The 20,132-nt window shown below is 44.4% G+C and overlaps 1 protein-coding gene across 4 annotated transcripts in view; it reads right to left on the minus strand.

Moving 5' to 3' along the window:
* DPYS (dihydropyrimidinase) overlaps positions 1–20,132 on the minus strand; it is a 71,499-nt gene that overhangs the window by 26,846 nt on the left and 24,521 nt on the right. For 2 of the 4 annotated variants that reach the window (XM_036338028.1, XM_036338026.1), the window contains exons 5-7: positions 15,634–15,790; positions 14,261–14,402; positions 12,290–12,432 (exon numbers count right to left, since the gene is read on the minus strand). In XM_036338028.1, the coding sequence (XP_036193921.1) occupies positions 12,290–12,432; positions 14,261–14,402; positions 15,634–15,790 (442 nt within the window). Of the gene's footprint in view, positions 1–12,289; positions 12,433–13,505; positions 13,613–14,260; positions 14,403–15,633; positions 15,791–20,132 lie in introns of all 4 variants that reach the window. The other 2 variants (XM_036338029.1, XM_036338027.1) reach the window with 2 other exon arrangements.

The following is a 20,132-nucleotide window of genomic DNA, read 5'->3' on the forward strand; positions in this document are numbered from 1 at the left end:
AATGGGACTCCCACCGCAGCTGCAAAATAAACCTAATGGACCCTGACTCTCCTGCCCAAGGCTCGGGGCTGCACAGGCCTCTCCTGGAGAGGGCGGAGTGTTCCGCAGGCACAGAGGCCTTTTAAAGAAGCTGCCACTGCCCGCGTGTCCACAGAGCCCCCTGCCAGCAGCGTGTGGTGGGAAGGGGCTCCGGGGAGCGCCAGCCGATGTGCAGGGACCCATGACACACTCCGGCCAAGCCGGCCAAGGACAGAGCGTGCAGTCTGCTGCCGGCGGCACAGCGAGGAAGCACGACCTTGAACTCACAGGAGCTCCCTCAGCATCTCCCGCTCATCACTCCACATGAGTATAAGGCAGGGCAAATGGAGGTTTGCAGTTGTTCATATGGAAAATGATACAATCTATACTAATAAAAGCATAATATGCTAATTAGACCGGACAGCCAAACAACCTTCCGGACGTCCTTCCGGACGACCTTTTGGACAAAGCCGGGGCTTCGAGGGCCGAGCCCCTTGCACAAATTTCGTGCATTGGGCCTCTAGTAATTAATAAGTCATAAGACAAGAGTAAACTGTGTTTTCTGTATTCACAACGATAAACCTCCTTTAGCCCAACCCCGTGTATATGTTCTATATTCTTTTTTTCCAATCCTCACCTGAGGATATGTTTACTGATTTTTAGAGAGAGAGAAGGGATGGGGAGAGAGAGAGAAATATCCATTAGTTGCCTCCCGTGTGTACCCGACTGGGGATTGAACTTGCACCTGGGTATGTGCCCTGACCAGGAATCAAACCCACCACCTTTTGGTGCACAGGATGCCAACCAACTGAGCCACAGCGCCCAGGGCTCTGCATTCGTTCATCAGGTGGATGGGCTCATCCCCCAGGATGTCCTAAGCAGCAGTCTGGGGTAGCGCCTGAGAATGTGCGTTTCTAATAAATTCCCAGAGGCTGCTGGTTCCTGGACCAGACTTTGAGAACCACTGCTCTTAAAAAAAGAAGAAAAAAAAGGCTTAAATTAAGTGTTTTGGTGCTTTATGTGGGCCCCTTCCCTGAATTACTCTCTCCACTGTGATCCTCTTCTGAAGGGAAGGGTGCATTTTCACTGGCCCCCCCACAGGCCGTGTGGGAAGCCACGAATCTTTGCTGGGCTTCAAGGCTATAAAGACCCTAGGATTCTTTCCAGGTACTGATATTCCATTTCCTTCGATTCATTTCCATTCCGTCTTCTGCTTCCTACAGACCCAAGGGCCCCTGGCTTTATGATAATTAAGTGTGAGTCTGAGGCAATCAACAGAGTTATCTGACCACGGAAGGATCCAACCAGGCTTCAACCACACTTATGGCCAGGTCTGCTGACGCTCCTGGCCGCTGACTCTGGAATGCATCTTTGTCAAGCACTGCTGGGGGGAAGGAGAAGGCAGAAGTGCCCAGAATTCTTTTTTTTTTTTTTAATTCAAAGGGGGAAAACTGTAAACCCTGGATCTGGAACCAGTTCCAAGAGCAGATAAACAAAGCCTTTTAAATCGCCTATTTGCTTACTGGCCCAAGATTGTTAATATCTGGTTTATTCACAAAAAATAAAAATTATTGTGCTCTTATATGTAGCTGGCACTGTTTTGGAACCTAGGAATATAGCTGTAAATAAGACAGGCAAATGCCAAAACCAGAAAAACATGTATGTCAGGTAGGGGAAAAATACAGCAGGTGCTGAGGTAGAAAACCCATGCCTTTTGCACAACCACCTCCCCAGGTCCTAATGCTTAAAATAGACTGTGCTTCCTCTGGCAAAGGCACATGCCCAACGACGGGATGGGTTCCTGCGATCTGCTCCTGAGGTGCTTCTCCTTCATGATTTGAAAAACAAAAATGATGCACCCATTATTCGTGAAGTCCCTGGAAACCACGTCTAGTTCACTGAGAAGGTTCCGTTGCATCAGAACATGTTTAAATAACCAACCTGGCATACACAGAGGTTACATTTTTACCCGCAGGTAATCAGCAAGGCTAGCTTTTTTTCATGCACGGCCCAAAACTTCTTAAAAGCAAATGATGAAGACGCTGAAGGTTACAAAAGGAAGTTTAGGTGCTTTGTTGGAACAGTTTCACTGCAAATACATTTTTCAAAGGAGTCAGTGCTGGAGGCACTTCAGAGTTCTAGTTTAATCAGATGATCTTACCCAAAAGAATCCATCCACGCTTCTCCACTTCAGTCATTCTTGGTGAAAATCAGAAGGTGCAAGAAACGTAAGCGATGGAGCTTCCTTTATATGAAATATCCTAGTACCCTTTGCTCATGTCTGAATGAATGAAGTCATTATTGCAAGGATTTTTAAATCGCAATGATAACTATAGCTACTAACAGCTCCCACTTATTTGACACAGTGACCACTTACTAGCACTAACTGAGCACCTCGTATCACTAATGGAGCACCTACTGCATGCCAAGCACGGCGGAACATTAATTATGCACCAAGCATTTTAGTTCCTTTGTTTCCATTTCTGTTCTTATACCAAGCACTCTATGTACACCATCTTAAACATCCACCACAATGCTGTGAAATCAATATCACCATCATCATCCCGGTTCTACAAATGAGGAAACTGAAATTCAGCAAAAGGAAATAACATCCCCAAGGTCACACCCAGTGAGCACGTGGCAGAGAAGGCACTGAACCCCAAAGCCTTTTTCTTTACACCCTGGTCCTGCTCCTGCCCCCAGGAGCTAAGATGGCGGGCTGAGTTTTGGGTGGATTAGCAAAAGGCATGTATTCCTCCAAATACTTAGCTATCATCTGCCAGGAAATGGTCATGATGCCTGTGTAAAGCTACGATGGCCAGCATACATGATGGGTGCCCCCACGGCTGTGCAAAAGCACAACCTGGAAACGCTAACCTGGTGCGAGGTTGCCTCCATGAACGTGTGCAACACCACACAGTGAAAGGTCACGGCATAGACTGTCTTCATGCCACCCATGCACCTGGTAGGAGGCCTGTGCGCTGCGATCGCGTGGGTTTGGGGTCTGGGCGGCGGGGGCAGTTAGTGAGTTAGTTATAAACACTCTTAGAAACAGGCATTGAAAGTAGAGTCTTACTGCCCGGGCTGGTGTGGCTCAGTGGTTGAGCATCGACCTATGTATCAGGAGGTCATGGTTCGATTCCCAGTCAGGGCACATGCCTAGGTTGTGGGCCAGTCCTGTGTGGGGTGTGCAGGAGGCAGCCGATCAATGATTGTCTCTCATCATTGATGTTTATATCTCTTTCTCCCTCTCCCTTCCTCTCTGAAATCAATTAAAAATAATGAGAGAGAGAGAGAGAGAGAGAGAGAGAGAGAGAGAGAGAGAGAGAACGCACAGAGTCTTCCGGCTGACCAATTCTGATAAGATGAGACGGTTGTTGCATTTACGTGCATGTGTGTGTGTGCTGGCATGTGTGTGCAGATGCTGCTTTTGAGGAGGAGGAAGATGATGTGTGCCAACTGGGCAAATGAAGCACCATGTGCAACTGCAAGGGAAAATGCCTGGTAGCACGGATACTCTCCCTACAATAGTAAGCCGCAATCATCACTACTTATCAAAGCGCACCTTCCTCCTTACGTGTTCCCCACATCCCACGGTCCCCACGCCCCAAGGATGAAATAGCCGTTCTTCCCCTGCTTTCTTGCACACGCAGGACCTCTTCTGTAACCCAGAGAGGCACTGCAAAAGCTGCAAGCCATGACCCTTCACCGAATATCCAGTTCAACGCGTGTATATCTATCTTGTATGAGAAAAGCAAGGGAATTAAGCAGGAGAGACTGCGCAGTGCCTTCAAGAATGGTGCGTGTAAGCCAAAGCCGGCTGTAATTGAGTTTGAAAAAAATAAACGAAAAGAACAGGGAGAAAAACATGCCTGCTCTGCAGAATACCGTGTAGCTAAAAGTCTTCATTAAATGTTCCAGTGCACACAGCGTGTTAGCGGCGTGTTTGTGTGCTTGAGACTCCGTGAGCTATCCTGGAGCTCATAAATAGGGAACAGGGACAGTTGCCATAGTAACTAAGTGCTCTTTAATCAATCCCGAAGCACGGAAGCTCACAGGATAGTCTGAAATGGCCAGCACATGAGTTACTGCTGCTGCGGCTATGGGCTTGCAAGTAACTCACAGGCCATCCTCTCCCATGAGATGTTGACAAGTTGGCCGACCTGACCAGCCTTGGTCTTGAACACATGGCACCACCAGACGCTCTCTTGACACTGCATGGAAATCGTACTCTTGATTTCTTCCCCTTTGCTGCAAGCACCAAGAGGTCCTACAAAAATGGGCCAAACGCTTAGATAGGGAACGTGTCCTTAAATGTGAAGCTTTGACCCAAGTAGCGATGCGCTAGGACATGTGCCCCTGTCACGCACGAGCCGTGGGCACCGGCTCAATGAGCCGTCACACCCAACACAGCGGACTCTTTGTACTTCTGCGAAGGGTGAGTGCTCCCCACACACGGAGTGGTTTGTTTTGATTGTGCAATGACACAGGAGAGCTGTTGCCGTTGATTTTTGCAGGAACTTTTTCCAGGCTAGGAACGTCGCAGGTAATCTTTCATGGGGAAGTCCAACCCTTCGCGACAGACTCCCACTCCCAGTTCCCTGACTATCCATCACCGCATGTCAGGGTTCTCCCCCTGGGATCATCCATCTTCTCAGGGGTTTAAAATAAAAAGATCGCGGCTGCACTGCTTTTTCCCCTCCCTGATCTGCCTCGGTAACTTCAGTGCGGTCCATTTTTAAGGCTGCAGATGGTAGCTTAAGCATACATATTTCTAGGTGCCATTAATAAGTAATGAGAATTTTAAAAAATGAAAACACCTATGTACCACAAAGCCCAAAATCATTAGCAAGTGCATCCATTCTCCAGGGGCTGGCTGGTGCTTGCATAACCAGCAGCTCTAATGGCCTGGTTGGGGCCCGAGCTCAGTGTGGGATATGGGCGCCCCCTTCAGGATCTTGGGTGAAATGCGTGTTGCTCGCATTTGAGAGACTAGTCAGCTGGGTAATTGTTTTTGCCAGAACCTTGCAGGAAATTTTCAAATGAAAAATTTTAGCCCACCTCTAATGGTGTGGTCAGACAAAAACCTTTCACAGAACCAGCCTTAAGCTAATATTAAAATCAGGCAGGCTAGCCCAGTCAGTGTGGCTCAGGGGTTGAGTGTCAACCTAGGAACCAGAAGGTCACAGTTTGGTTTCCCAGCCAGGGCACAGGCCTGGGTTGTGGGCTTGATTCCCAGTGCGGGGAGTGCAGGAGGCAGCTGATCAATAATTCTCTCTTGTCATTGATGTGTCAATCTTTCTCTCCCTCTCCCTTCTTCTCTGAAATCAAGAAAAATAAATTTTAAAAAATCAGATAGGTAAAATAAACGGGAATATCTTGCAAGAAAAAAATATCCCATAAATATTGACATGTCCATTTATTCATTGATTCAATAGTGCTTCTGTACTAGATGAGCGCTGTTTAAAATGTTAATGAACAAAATTAATGTAAGACAGGCAGCCATGACCTCCTCGCCTTCCCACTCCCTTCCATGGCCTGAACCTGTTCTCTCTCACTTAATCCCCAGCCTTCACTGTTTGCCCCCAGATCTTTCTCTCAGTGCCTCATTTTATCTCTCCCACATGTTTAGTCTTGATTCTTGGGGCCAGACATCTCATTTACTCTTCTCGCCAATGTGGTCCTATGCCCATGACGGTGCTGATAAAAGAATGATCTTCTTTGAACATCAATGGCATCTTGTTTCTGCCTCTCGTGTGATATTTTTAACACATTCCTTAGACTGAGAGCTTTTGGCTTCATAGCTCATCTTCTCTCTCTCTCTCTCTAGATGGCCAACTTCGTAAGGGCAGAGCCTGGCTCTTAGACAACCTTGACCCTCATGCCTGGCTCACAGCGGTGCCTCAGTCCTGAGATCGTGTGAATGAAGGAACATGGGAGGCCAACTCTCTTTTCACTTCAATTTCTTCCTTATTAGAACTGCTTACTGAGGTGATTGTTCCCCGCCCTCAAAAGTGAAGCGGACACAAGGAAAGTCAGTCCAGGGTGGCAGTTCTTCTCCCTCTCCTTGGAAAATCCATCCAACCTCTATTCCTCTTCATTCATTCATTCTTTCAATATCAGTTATTGATGACTTGCGACAAATTAAAAGCATGAGGTGAGAAAGTGCTCTATTTCTTACTTGTCTTCTCACCATAATTGTTGTTGAATAAAACCTTTCCAATTTTCCTTTATGCCATTTCTTTATTTTTCTTCAGTTTTACTGAGATATGAGTGACATAGCACGGTGTGAGTTTAAGGTGCACAACGCATTGATTTGATACACTTACCTATTGCAAAATAATTACCACTTTCATCACGTCACAGAATTACCATTTCTTTTTTTGTGGTGAGAATAGTAAAGATTTACGCCCTTAGCAACTATCAAGCATATAATAGAATTTCTGCCATTTCTTTACATACACATAGACATATTTATTTCAGAGAGAAAGGGAGAGGGACAGAGAGAGAGATGAAACATCATTGATGAGAGAGAATCACTGATGGGCTGCCTCTTGCATGCACCCTACTGGGGATCGAGCTCACACGCACCCAGGCATGTGCCCCAACCGGGAATCAAACCGAAACCTCCTGCTTCATAGGCCAAAGCTCAACCACTGAAGCATGCTGGCCTGGCTGCCATTTCTTTATCACATCATTCTTCCATGCAGTGTGGAAGGCTATATATCCTTCTCACTCACCCATTCAACATTTACGGTACTTTTACTCTGGGCTGAACTGGGCCAGACCCTGGGGATATAGAATTAATTAAAACATAAAACTAGAGCATAATTCACCACTCCTTAACTGTGGACTGTGCAGTGACTTCCTTCTAAAAGGCACAATATTAGGGAAAGGGGAAGAAATGAGCAACTATACAGTGCGGACGCCTGACTAACCCCATCCCAGCCAGCAGATCTAGGTCAGCATCAACAGTGGAAAGTCATGTTGATAGCATGCGCCGTTGGAAGGATGTGGTGAAAACAGTACTTTACTTATGTGGCCTTCCTCCTATAACCCATAACCCAAGGCTGATAATGAGAAAAAGGAGACATCAGAAAAAATCACAACAGAGGAACATTCTTCAAAATACCTGCCCAGTCCTCCCCAAAACTGCCAGGATCATCAAAAACAAAGAAAGTCAGAGAAAGTGTCAAAGGCCATAGGAGCCTAAGGAGCTATGACGACTACCTGGAGAGGAGCCACAACTGGAAAGGGGATGTTAGGCAAAAACTAAAGAGATTCCAATGAAGTATGGACTCTAGTTAACAATAACATATCCGCGTTGGCTCATTAATTGTAATGCACCCAGTAACGTAAGATAATAATGGAAACTGAGTGTGGAGTATATGGGAACTCTGTACTATCTTTGCAGCTTTTCTGTAAACCTAAAATTGTTCAGAAATAAAACACTTATTTCTTTAAAATGGGATTAGACGTCAAGAATGTCAATGAGAGCACCAGGCTCGTGTAGCTCAGTGGTTGAGTGTTGACCCATGAACCAAGAGGTCCCCGGTTTGATTCCTGGTTAGGGCACATGCCTGGGTTGCAGGCTTGATCCTCAGTAGGAGGTGTGCAGGAGGCAGCCAACAGATGTTTCTCTCTCATTGATGTTTCCATCTCCCTATTCCTCTTCTCTAAAATCACTAAAAACATATTTTAGCCCGACTGGCATGGCTCAGTGGTTAAGTATTGACCTATGAACCAGAAGGTCATGGTTCGATTCCTGGTCAGGGCACCTGTCTGGGTTGTGTGGCAGCCGATCAATGATTCTCTCTCAGAATTGATGTTTCTATCTCCCTCTCCCTTCCTCTCTGAAATCCATAAAAATATATTTTTTAAAAAACGTATTTTTTAATAAAGAATGTTCATGAGAGAGAAATACAGTGAGTAAAGAGTATTGTGAGTGTGTAGCAACCAACAGAACTCAGTCTGCAGGGTGAGAGGAGGCGGCTGTGACGTGTGGGTAGTGTCGAAGGCAGCGTGCGCACAGCTAGAGACGCTAAAAATACTGTTGCACATCAGAGAGGGCCTCGCTGAGGTCAGCAGCATACATTTTGGGCAGGAACAGCCAGCCCAGATGAGCAGCTTTCTCATAACAACCAAGAATAGAGATAGCTGGTGCTATGACCGACCTACATAAGGAATCAGCCGTTTCTGCAAAATTCTCTCTTTGAATATGAACCACGATAAACACGCTTTCTCATTGTTCAAATATTCTTTCAGACTCATTATTCTACAAAGCCTCCTCTTCAACTGCCCCCTTCCCTCCTGTTTCCGGATTTCTGCAATTTTCACACTGAAAAAGATGAGTAATGATAGTGGGGAAAATTCTGATGCCGGCGCAGGGAACATCCTTAAATGAAAGGGTTAGAGAAGCAAGAAATGGAATAATTCAAAGAAATCCAAGTAAATATTTCCTGCCATGTAAAAATACAATGTCTTTGTTTTTCAAAAATGAAAAAATTAAAAAAAGAAAAACGAAAAAGTTTCCAGTTTTGTTTTCTTTAAAGAGCCCGAGGGCAGAGAAATACAGCCCTGTGCTCACCTGCCCCCCGGGTCACCGCAGGCAAAAACAAGCCGAGAAATGAAAACGTGCTGCGAGAAGGACACCATTCGCACTGGATACATAGAAAGGAGCCATCATGAACTGGAGCCTGTCTTGGTGCAACCCTTCCTTAGTTTTCACATGTAATATCTCATGGCTTCTAAGAAAAACATAACGTAGGCACAACAACGATTCGTCATCTCATTGAACTGATGAGATGGGGGCTATTCAGAGACCTTCAGTGGCCTGGGTGGGCCTGTTCCCGCCCCCCCCCCCCCAGCATCGATGGAGCTGGGGCCCCAACCACACGCTGTGCGGGTTTCCACTGTGCACCCAGGTGAGCACGACAAGCAGCCGTAGATGGAGAAGACTCAGGCGAATAATAAATGCCAGTATGTATCTTGACCCCAAAAGACACATACTAGTATATGGACATGTAAATATGTCAGAAATATTAAAGAACTGATGGAAGAGATAGAAAGAAACTTAAAAGCACAAATGTTTTGTCCTTTGACCTTAAGTTAGTTATTCTTAGACTCGAAGAGGAGAAATAAAGCAGGTAATAGGCAGATCTTTGAAAAAACATCTGGATCGTTCCGTGCTGTTCAGAAACAACCTCACAGGAAAGGAAGGACAAACGATGTTATAGAAGCCGGTGGCTAACGCTTGTGAGCGAGTGGTCTAAATTTATATCCTCGAAAAACATGACTCAAGGAGACATAATCACGGCCTATAAATATCCTCCGAGCAACAGTATAGGTGGTAAATAAAGGAGGCGAATGATGCATAACCTTAGGTCCAGGCCATTGCTCTTTGTCCCGCTGTCTAAGGAAGACAAGGCTTCACACCTGAGCTGGTGTTGTCCTCAGAAATGAACACTTCGAGGAACGCTTCCTCTCCCTGCCAATAGCGCGCTTGCAAACACGGTGAATGTGCCTAAAACCTGCTAAACTTTCTGCGAGAAGTGTGGCAAGCATCAACCCCACAAAGTCACACAGGGCAAGACGGGCGAGGATGCTCTGTGTGTGCAGGGAAAGCAGCGCTGTGACAGGAATCACAGTGGCTATGGTGGGCAGACCAAGCCAATTTTCTGAAAAAAGGCAAAAGCTAGACAGAAGATGGTGCTGAGGCCTGAATGCGTTGAGCCCCACTGCAGGTCTAAGAGGATGCTGGCTCTGAAGAGATGCGAGCCTTTGGAACTGGGAGGCGATAAGAAGAGAAAGGGTCAAGTGACCCGGTTCTAAGCTTCATGTTTTGTTTTATTATATGACAATAAAATCTTGATATGTTTACTTAAAAAAAAAAAATTTGAAGAGAGAGTAAGGCTGGGAGCCGCTGGAGACACGGGGGCGGGGCTAAAAGTACCACAGGGAGGGGCCTCCGATGGAGCTCCATTAAAAAAGAAATAAATAAAATAAAAAAGAATTAGACTGGAGCCGGGCCAGCGTGGCTCAGTGGTTGCGTGTCGACCTGTGAACCAGAGGTCATGGTTCAATTCCCCATCAGGGCACATGTGCAGGTTGTGGGCTTGATCCCCAATATAGGGAGTGCAGGAGACAGCCGGGCAATGATTCTCTCTCATCATTGATGTTTCTATCTCTCTCTCCCTCTCCCTTTCTCTCTGAAATCAATAAAAGTTTGTTTTGTTTTTAAAGAATTAGACTGCAGTGTCACATGACCCCACAGGGTATTTTTATTTCTCCCTATTCTTTGAGAAGGAATAATAAAGAATAGAATCAAACCCAAAAAAGCTTTTGGTTACTGAACTACTTGACTGAGAGAACAAATGGGTGGTGGACAATACTAGTAACTTTGCTATAAAGTGCTCTGCGTTGATGTCAGGAGATAGCAGGGCACCAGATCTCATGACCAGCCTACAAGTTTGCAAAGTTGAAGACACTGGGTCAGGCTTCTCATCTCAAACCTGTCCCAGACCCCGCCGTGTTACAGTTTTCTCATGCCCGTAAGGTGATCATGTTGTAAATCACATTCTAGAGAGGCAAAGCATTTTAAGATCACTGAAATAGTCACACAGGCAAATTACTACTAATTATTATCATCATTATGACTCTCCCAGATGCTATGCTTCAAAAACATCATTTCCCCCAAATCTTTCTTCCACATGATCGTTTTCTCCCTCTTAAAATTCTCTAGGTTTCCTGATTAAGTCTCATGAACTCCTCAAAGCCACAAGTTATTTCAAAAGACTTATCTGGTCCCAGCAGTTGGAGCAGCCTAAGTTGCTTGAATTGCAGCAGAAATGACCCTGGGAGGCCCCTGCCACGTACAATAGCTCTGGTAGAGTGATATTTAAAGTATCAGGAGCTTTCTAAACACAGCAGGCTCAGTTCATCAACCGCAGCCCGACCCAAACCCCAGCACCATTCTCCCACTGCCTCCCCAAGGCCGATGCTTCCAGCTTTATAGAGCAGCGGCCTGCATTTTGTTTGACTTGCCATTTACTTTGCAGGGAGAGGGGCCTAGATCCTGTGACAACCAGATATTTCGTCCTCAAATGGACAATGGCTCCCTTGTTAACGTAATAACAAAGACCCTGGTTGTGCCTCATTGTTGGTATCCTATGTAAATAAACCACCATTTACTGCACTCTCTAAAGGCAACTTGCAATGATCAGCTATGAACTGGTCCCTGAGTTGAGTCAAGTGCTCAAAGGAGAGTGGAGAGTGTCGAGCTCAAAAACACAAGTACTTCCTTAGGGGATCTTCGGGGTTTGTTTTTAAGTTCGTAACAGTGGTAGCCCCGTGCTTCTCCAATGGTCTTCTTTTCCCCAGAGGGTAGCCCAGGAGAGCAACTGGAATTAGGTCTTTGTGATAACAGCACCCCCAAGAAACTGTAGACTTTTCCCTCTTACAATGAAAATACCTAAAACACTTTGAAAATTAGAAAGAGCCTATACAATAAGGTAGAAGGCCCTACCATAGCCCTGTTTATACAGGCACGCATGCATACACACACACACACACACACACACACACACAATGTGTTACAGCATTTGGAATTTTTCCCATTACAACAGTAAAGTTTATAAAAACCACAAGTCAGGATGCAGGTGTTGTCTGTGCTCACATTCTGTAAAGAGAAGCTAGCAGAGCTCCGGCTGCTACTGAGTGCTTTCCTGAGCTGGAATTTGCCAGGCCCGCACTATTAACATAGAATTATGGAAATTGGAAACAAAAAGCTGGCGTCTACTGGGAATGATAGGCTCAAGATGAACTCAGCTGGAAAATTTGGCTAACTGAAAGTGACATCCTTTGTGCGGGAATTTTTCCATCTGAAAGCTTTAGCAAGGCTGTAATTATTTTGAGTTTTCAATTCATCCCTTTCAAGCGAAGCCTTTTATTTTCTTCGTTGCTCTGTACCTTTCCTTTGTGTGAATTCGGGCGTTTGCCAAGCACTGAAGTGGTAAATTCATATTGGTTTTATACATATATACATTCCCGGGGAAGAGCAAGCAACACAACTTTTGTGTCCTCTCTGCCAAGAAAAACAAAGGAATATTTGTACATCAAAACCTTTTATCTTGTGCACAGGCTCAAAATACCTGCGCACGGCTAAATAAATCACCCAAGAAGAAAAGACTGATTAAGGCCAATGAAGAATTTCTTTGCAAGTTAGTGCGTTTTCTGCACCGTGAATCCAGGGAATGCAGGAACTTCGACTTACCTTGTGGCTTTTGGGTCCCAAATCACAATGTCAGCATCTGATCCTACAGCTATTCTCCCTTTCCTTGGATAGAGATTAAAGATCTTAGCTGCATTTGTGCTGGTAACCGCCACGAATCGGTTTTCATCCATTTTGCCACTGTGCTGTAAAACCATTCAAGGAAAAAAAAAATGCATCTGTTCTAATGATCCATAGTTAAGAATCTCCTGTCAATCAAACTTGTATCTCTTGGAACCAAGTAGAATTGCATCTAAGTTCTTATGTTGTGGAGCCAAACACACCTCATACTGATAAATGATGGGAATGATGGGGTAGCATATGGAAGCCCAAAGATAACTGTTCAAAAATACATCAGCTTAAAAAAAATACAGCCACTGTGTTTTTTCACCATTCTCAGAATCGCATAGACAATAGCAAAATGTTAGGAATGGTATTTCTAATTCTTGTTTGAAGTTCACCACCACCACCTACTACATTTATTTATTGCAGACCCAAGATGTATGAGTCATCGTGAAGACATTAGATGGAGTGTTATAGAGTTAAGGTAAGACAGACTTTTAAATCAGGTGACAACACTTTTTGGAAGAGAAAGGATCAGCTCAAGAATTTCAATTTTGTGCAATTAACTTTACATGAACCAAGAATTATGGACAGTCTGTTACAAAAGTTTTTTAAATGGACAGACATTAGAGGTTTGTGACCCCATTAAAGTTACTTTTTTAATGTTGAGAGTTTATCTCTACATACATTTATATGGTAAAAGCATCTTTAGATTTATTTCATTATCAAAGGGTCCCTGTCTTAAAAAAAATTACTATGTCCTGAAAGTAATATTACCATAAGTAAATTGTCTGAATGTTTCACAAAATAACATTGATTATTGCATCATACTAAGAAATATCCAGTCACTTGCAAACCATTGACATACTTGGGAAATGTGATTGATTATGAAAATCTGCTGTAATAAAGATACTCATTGTAATAACACAAGTTCGAAGAGAAAGGTTGGACTGCTATCAAGAAAATCTAAGAAAAGAGAAAGAGAAGGGAAGTCATCTGGGATGGTTAGAGTCAGGGAAGAGAGCAAGGGGGGCGAAGAAGATCATTGCTAGATCGAGATGCTTTCAAGATCCTTACATGTATATTAATTGTTCAACTCTCATCCTAAAAGTAATGAAGAAAATTAAAGGGTGTTAGAAAAGTAGCATGAACAGACCTCCATTTCTGAAGGGTGACTCCCGCGCTGGAGTACATAACAGATTGTAGCAAGCCAGGCTGGAGGCAAGGACACCAGCTGTGGAGACCACTGCAGTGGGCCTCAAACTAGAGTGGTAGACATGAAGATGGACATGAGAAGGCATTTTGGAAACAAAACTGACAGTACCTGTTAGTTAGAGTTAGAAGTGAGTGGTGTTTGTAGGGGATTCTGACACCTGAGACATGATTAATGTGTCATCTGAGGGAGGGTCTCCAGGCGATGGGCAAGAACGCACAATAATGGGGACCTCAGGTCTAACCAGCCAGGTGTCCCCTGCTGATCTTTGCAACTACACATGGCAACTGGCTAGACAGGTTAACGTGTGAACCGTTAGCCATTTGATTCTTCTCCATCCTCAGGGAGAAATTTTTAAGTGAGGGGGATTTAAAAAAATCTTTGTCTAGACTTTAAATTATGACTTATGTGCCCTCATACATCTGTTTTTAAAATATTACATCCTTGCCCTAACCGGTTTGGCTCAGTGGATAGAGCGTCAGCCTGCGGACTGAAAGGTCCCAGGTTCGATTCTGGCCAAGGGCATGTACCTTGGTTGCGGGCACATCCCCAGTAGGGGGTGTGCAAGAGGCAGCTGATTGATGTTTCTCTCTCATCGATGTTTCTATCTCTCTCTCCCTCTTCCTTCCTCTCTGAAATCAATAAAAATATATTTTAAAAAAAACCACAAAACACAGGCAGGATCTTGTGAAACTCACCACGCCTTTTTCCCATATGACTGACATCCGGTCCTCAACACCGTTCACCCCGTTGGGAATCTTAGTAAAATCATCCTTCCCGAGAGCTTTCTGGCAGGTGTTGAACGTGCAGTTGTCAGTCCCCGTTGTGGTCAGATCACCACTGTAACAGAAAACCCCCCAGAGGATGGGGGTGAGTAGACAGAACGGGTCAGGAGGAAACCACCACAACCTTCCCTGGTCTCCTGACTCCCTTCGCAACTGAGTGCCAGAAAACTGCAGCGGGAAAAGAGTAGTTTTTCCAAGGACATATTTCACCCGCTCCATCCCTGCTGCAGGAGGCACTTTTGGAGAATGCTCTTACAAGAAGCACGATGACATGTTCTGAGCTCGGTCCCATCACTTAAGGGCTCTGTGATTAAAGTTTGTCCGATGCTCAGTTTCTCACCTAGAAATCGATAATGATATGAGCTTGATGACAATTATTTCAGGATCATTGGCAATAATGAAAGTAAAGGTTCCTAGTGAGGAAGGTACTACCCAAGATGCACCATGGGGAGCCACATGAGCAGAGGCAGGTCCTCTGGGGCAGCCCCTGGCCAAATGGGAACGTTGCGATGAGTGGAGGCATGACATTGGTGGACGATGCTGATGTCAGCAGTGACAGGAATCCTGCTTTGACTTCTGAATAACCTTGGGGATGTAGAAGTGTGAAGGAGGGAAGAGGCTGAAAGGAAAGGGCAAGTGAACTCTTATATCGTCTGTTGTGAGAAGTTCTCTGTTAACTTGGGTATGAGGATCTGTGAATGGGGAGTGTCAGGATATCCATGAAGGATGCAATTCTCACAAAAACATCATAATGTCCCTGAAAGTAGTGTCTCTGAAAATAGTTCCGATGGCCTTTCATGAGGATAACCTACTCACAGGGAGGATTTTGCTTTTCCACCCCCTAGAGTGGTTCAGCCCTTGACTGTAATCTATTATACCTGTACAACAGGTACATCTGGTTCCCAGGTTATATCACCATAGGAAAAAAGTCAAGAATATTCTGTAGGATAAAAATAAAGCATAATGAAGAGACCTGGCTCTAGGCAACAAGAGACAGAAAAGACAAGGAAAAAAGTCAGAAGAGAATAAAATTTCAGTAAAAATGATCTGATTTCTCTGTGTCCAGGAGAGAGATTTTGACACTATTTCATCACATAATTAAGCCAATGCTCTTTGGTCTCCAGATGAAGGACAGTCCCAGAGCCTGTCAGGTCAAGTAGAACGGAATACTGGGAAGTCAATGGAAGGTCCAGATGGTAAAAAAAAAAGATCTCTGCTCAAACCCGAAACTCATCAAACACCTCATTTTGGCAAAAACACTTCACAGTCATCTGCTCAATGATTACTTAGCCAATAGATTCATGAGGTAGTCAGGAGTTGAAGGGTCTGGTCTCAAGGGAGGCCCCATAACGTAGTGGGCTGCGTGGTGCCATTCTTTATTCCAGTAGTGAGTGCCATCTGTGCCCAGACTTGCTGCTATGGGTTCTCCATACACCACCTTCCCTGGAAAGTTAAAAGGAAGCATTCAGCACCTTACCGTGTTCTTAAAAGAAACCAACTGACAGACATGTAAATATTCGTCTCTCCCGTCTTCGTAAAGGATAATATGAATCCTAAACCTTTAGTGAGCAGGATTTAAAAATAAAAACTACTTTTTTAATGGAGCATCTACCATGTCCCAGCCAATGTGCATTGTATATTATGGCAATGGTTGTACCCACTCACTGATATCAGACCTGGCCACGTGGATGACTTTGGCCAATTAAATAGGAATGGCAGCGCCATGTGCTGCTTCCAAGCAGGAGTTGTTAAAACCACAGCGAGCCCTAGCTGGTTTGGCTCAGTGGATAGAGCATTGGCCTGCGGACTGAAGAGTCCCAGGTTCGATTCTGGTCAAGGGCACATGCCCAGGTTGCGGGCTTGATCCCCAGTGGGGGGCCTGCGGGAAGCAGCCAATCAATGATTCTTTCTCATCGTTGATGTTTCTCTCTCTCTCTCTCTCTCTCTCTCTCTTCCTCTCTGAAATCAATGGAAATATATTTTTAAAAAAACAACAATAACCACAGTGAGCCACGCCATCCCCATCCCCTCTGTCGTGAGACCAGCAGAGGCTGCTCCATGAGTTGTGTCTCAGGTGGCAGAGAATAGGGAGCAGAGGCGGAGCCAGCCCACGATGGACATGAGTATGAATGAGAAATGAAATCACTGTCGTTGTAAGCCAATAGTGTTTTAGGTTCATTTGTTACTGCAGTGTAACCTAGCAAAAGCTGACTGATACATGTGCCATTCTAACGGAATCATCTCAAAACCCTACATAGGAAATACTATTATCTCTATTAAAAGATGAGGATAGAGTTTATGGGGTTAAATGATTTCTCTATAGTTACATTACATGCACTTGATATCGATATAGAGCAGGAGGTAGGATTTGGGTCCAGGCATTTTGACTCCAGGGGTCCTAACTGCTATGCTATGCTACCCCAATGACAATTATCCTCTGGTCGTATGGAGTTCAACCCCAGAGTTTCTCTGCTGCAAATAAATTGGTAACCCTTTCACACCCTTAAGGAAAAAAGCTCCCTCTAAAAACATATTAAGTGAAAGAACACAGATAAAATTGTAGCCAGAAATGCATATTTAAAAAAATCATGCAAATGAGGCCATCAAAGCACACAATGTTAGAAAAGTTAATAGTGCAAGGGAATTTGAATTTAAAATCAGAATCCTTACCTCTGATTAGCATTTGTCAGAATAATAGATTCTCTAGCACCCACCTGATCATATCCAGGCAGTCATAAAGGAGAGCGCCTAGTAAAGAGATGTTGGCTTACCAAGTTAGCTCACTCCAGCTCATCGGAGGCCAGGTTTGAGTTAAAATCCTGCTGTATACGGGGAATTAACTGCTTTCCTCAGGGAGCACTGACGGTGGATGGCCACCAGCTGCCCGAGTCATCTTAAATTGGAAAGTAGCACCCTATTATCTCACAGATCATTTCTCCCTCAAACTGGCCACTGTCCTCCAGCTAACCTAGGAGTAATGAAAAACCAGGAAAGCAAGGCTTATTGGAGCCTAACGAACGTTACTTCCTACGTCACCGAGTATCAGACCTTGGTCAATAAAAGTTACCCCCCAGGGACTTAGCCGCTGCTAACACACACACACACAGTAGGCGATCCCACCCCCCTCCTGTTGGTCACTGTCCGAGTCCCAGGAAAGGGGAAATACCCTTTAGTTATCATCTCTTTTGGTGTCTGAAACAAGCAATCGTTTTTAATATAAACTAAGAGCTAACGTGCTATTTTCGGGAGAGGCTACAGGATGGACACACTACTTTATTTGCAGGTATGAAGAGATCTCTGTTCCGAGAGGACTTCTTACAGGTGCGTGGACAATGAGAAACTCAGGGACTTGATCAGCAATCACTCTGTAAGTTGCCAACTTGGGAGTCCCCATGGTGCTTCCTCATAGAGGAAGGGTCCTGGCCACTTGTTCTGTTCAATCATTTAGACCATCAAGGTGATAAAGGAACACTGTTCCAAAAGTTCTACAGTTGTAATAGCACTTGGGAAATACTCAAAGTGTCAGCATCTACCAGGAGTCTGCCAGGACTGTTGTGACACCAGAGAACAGCTAATTTCCTCGGAAGGGCTTAGCTCCTCTAACATGTGACCGCCGCTCTTTCGTATCCAACAAGCTCTTTGTTAGCTGGGCTATTTTCAACAGTCTCTCCATTAAGCATCTGGAAATATCAAAAAACTGGAAACTGAAAGCGTAAACATTCCCAACTGCTCTTCCCCTATTTTACAATGGTTCTAGACATTTTCAAAGGACTGAACAGCATGCAAGAAATAAAACGGGGAAAGCAAACAAGGGGCCTGGATAAGCCATAAATTGGAAAATCAAACTAAGCAATTCAGCATAATTGTGGGTTCTGTTAGATTTGGGCTAAAAATAAAGTCATAGCAAAGATAGCTAACATATGTATAGCATTCTATAGTTTGCAAATATAGCTTGAAGGTCATATATCTCATTTGACCTTCATGGCAACCCTCATGCTGGTTTGACAATAAACTAATGCTCAATAAGACTAACTAAAGTGCCCAAGACACTAGGGTAGTAAGTGGTTCACCAGAATTAGAACCCTAGCATTCCGCTAGCATATCATGTATATGCACTATGTTACTAGGAAACGTGCCATTTTTCATTTCTTGGTAAAGAGCGTGTATTTTTATTTTTTTAATGTTTTATTTTTCATTGTTGTTTTTTTTAAATTGAATTTATTGGGGTGACGTTGGTTAATAAAACCATACAGATTTCAACTGTGCAACTCCATAACACATCATCTATCTGCACACTGCATGGTGCCTCACCACCCAAAGTCAAGTCTCCTCCCACCACCATTTATCCCCTTTGCCCTCTCCACCTCCCCCCACTCCCACCTCCCTTCCCCTCTGCTAATCACCTTACTGTTGTCTGTGTCTGGTTGTTTTGGTTTTTATTTTTTGCTTAATCCCTTCATCCTTTTCACCCAGCCCCCCAACCCTTCCACCCTCTGACAACTGTCAGGCTGTTCTATGTATCTATGAGTCTGCTTCTATTTTGTTGGTTTATTTTGTTCATTAGATTCCACATATAAGTGAAATCATATGGTGTTTTTCCTTCTCTGATTGGCTTATTTCACTTAGCATGATACCCAGGTCCATCCATTTTGTTGCAAAGGGTGATATTTCCTTCTTCTTTATGGCTGAGTAGTATTCGCTTGTGTAAATGGACAACAGCTTTTTTACCCACTCATTTACAGATGGGCACTTGGGCTGCTTCCCAATCTTGGCTATTGCATATAACACTAAGAACATGTATTTTTAAAGGTTGAAGTCAACCACAAGCTATTTGTGGATGTGGCCGAGCAATTTTCCAATTTCACTTCCCGGTTTCACTTACGACTCTTAGCAGGTTGGTCGTGAAAAGTACTGTACCTGTCCCGTCCGGTACCTCGGGATCACATTGAGACCAGGTGGCTCCAACAGCTCTTGGGAGACAGTACATCTTCACCATTAATGTCCTTCCCCCTATCCCGGCAAGTTTCCCATTATGTTGTAACCTGTCTACCCATACATGCTCTCTCCTTCGTCCATCTTTTGGCTCAAAACCAAAAAAAGACTCTGCACTTATGATGCAATCTCACACTTGCAGGAGTTTTTCCCCCTGAGGGATTCTAAAGATTTTCAAATAATGAAACATGTCAAAACAGTCTAAACTCCCTCCTGACCAGATAACCCATGAATTAGGTGAAAGCGATGGAGCAGACGTTTACACCTTGTCTGGATTTGGGAGCGGCACTTAATCAAGTCGCAGAGACACTGGCGTAGGTGCCAGGAGTGGAAGCATTGGCTACCAAGCAGAAATCCAAACACAGTTATAAAAATAGCTGTTCCTAGCTAGAAGGGTTTGTTTTGATTTAAAATATTACATTTACAAAGGAAGACGATAACTGAGAAGGGAAATACACAGAAGGTCACACAGGTTTAGGTTCAAACCCTGATGTTGCTACATGTTCGCTGGTGACCTTGTGCAAGATGGGTCCTTGCTCTTAGTCCCAGTTTTCTCATCTATGAACTGGGATCCCAATGTCCCTCTGGTGTGGCAATTTTGTGAGGCTCAAATAAATTCATGTATAGGAAAGTATCTAGCATCTTCCTGCGACCCTGGAGTCACTTCATGACTTGAACTGAACTGTGTCCCTTGCCAAAATTCAAATGCTAAAGGCCTACCCCCTAGTATCTCAGAATGTGACTGTATTTGGAGGTAGGGCCCTTTACAGAGTAATTATATTAAAATGAGGTC

This window comes from Myotis myotis, unplaced genomic scaffold, assembly GCF_014108235.1.
Source record: "Myotis myotis isolate mMyoMyo1 unplaced genomic scaffold, mMyoMyo1.p scaffold_m19_p_16, whole genome shotgun sequence".
NCBI classification, from domain to species: domain Eukaryota; kingdom Metazoa; phylum Chordata; class Mammalia; order Chiroptera; family Vespertilionidae; genus Myotis; species Myotis myotis.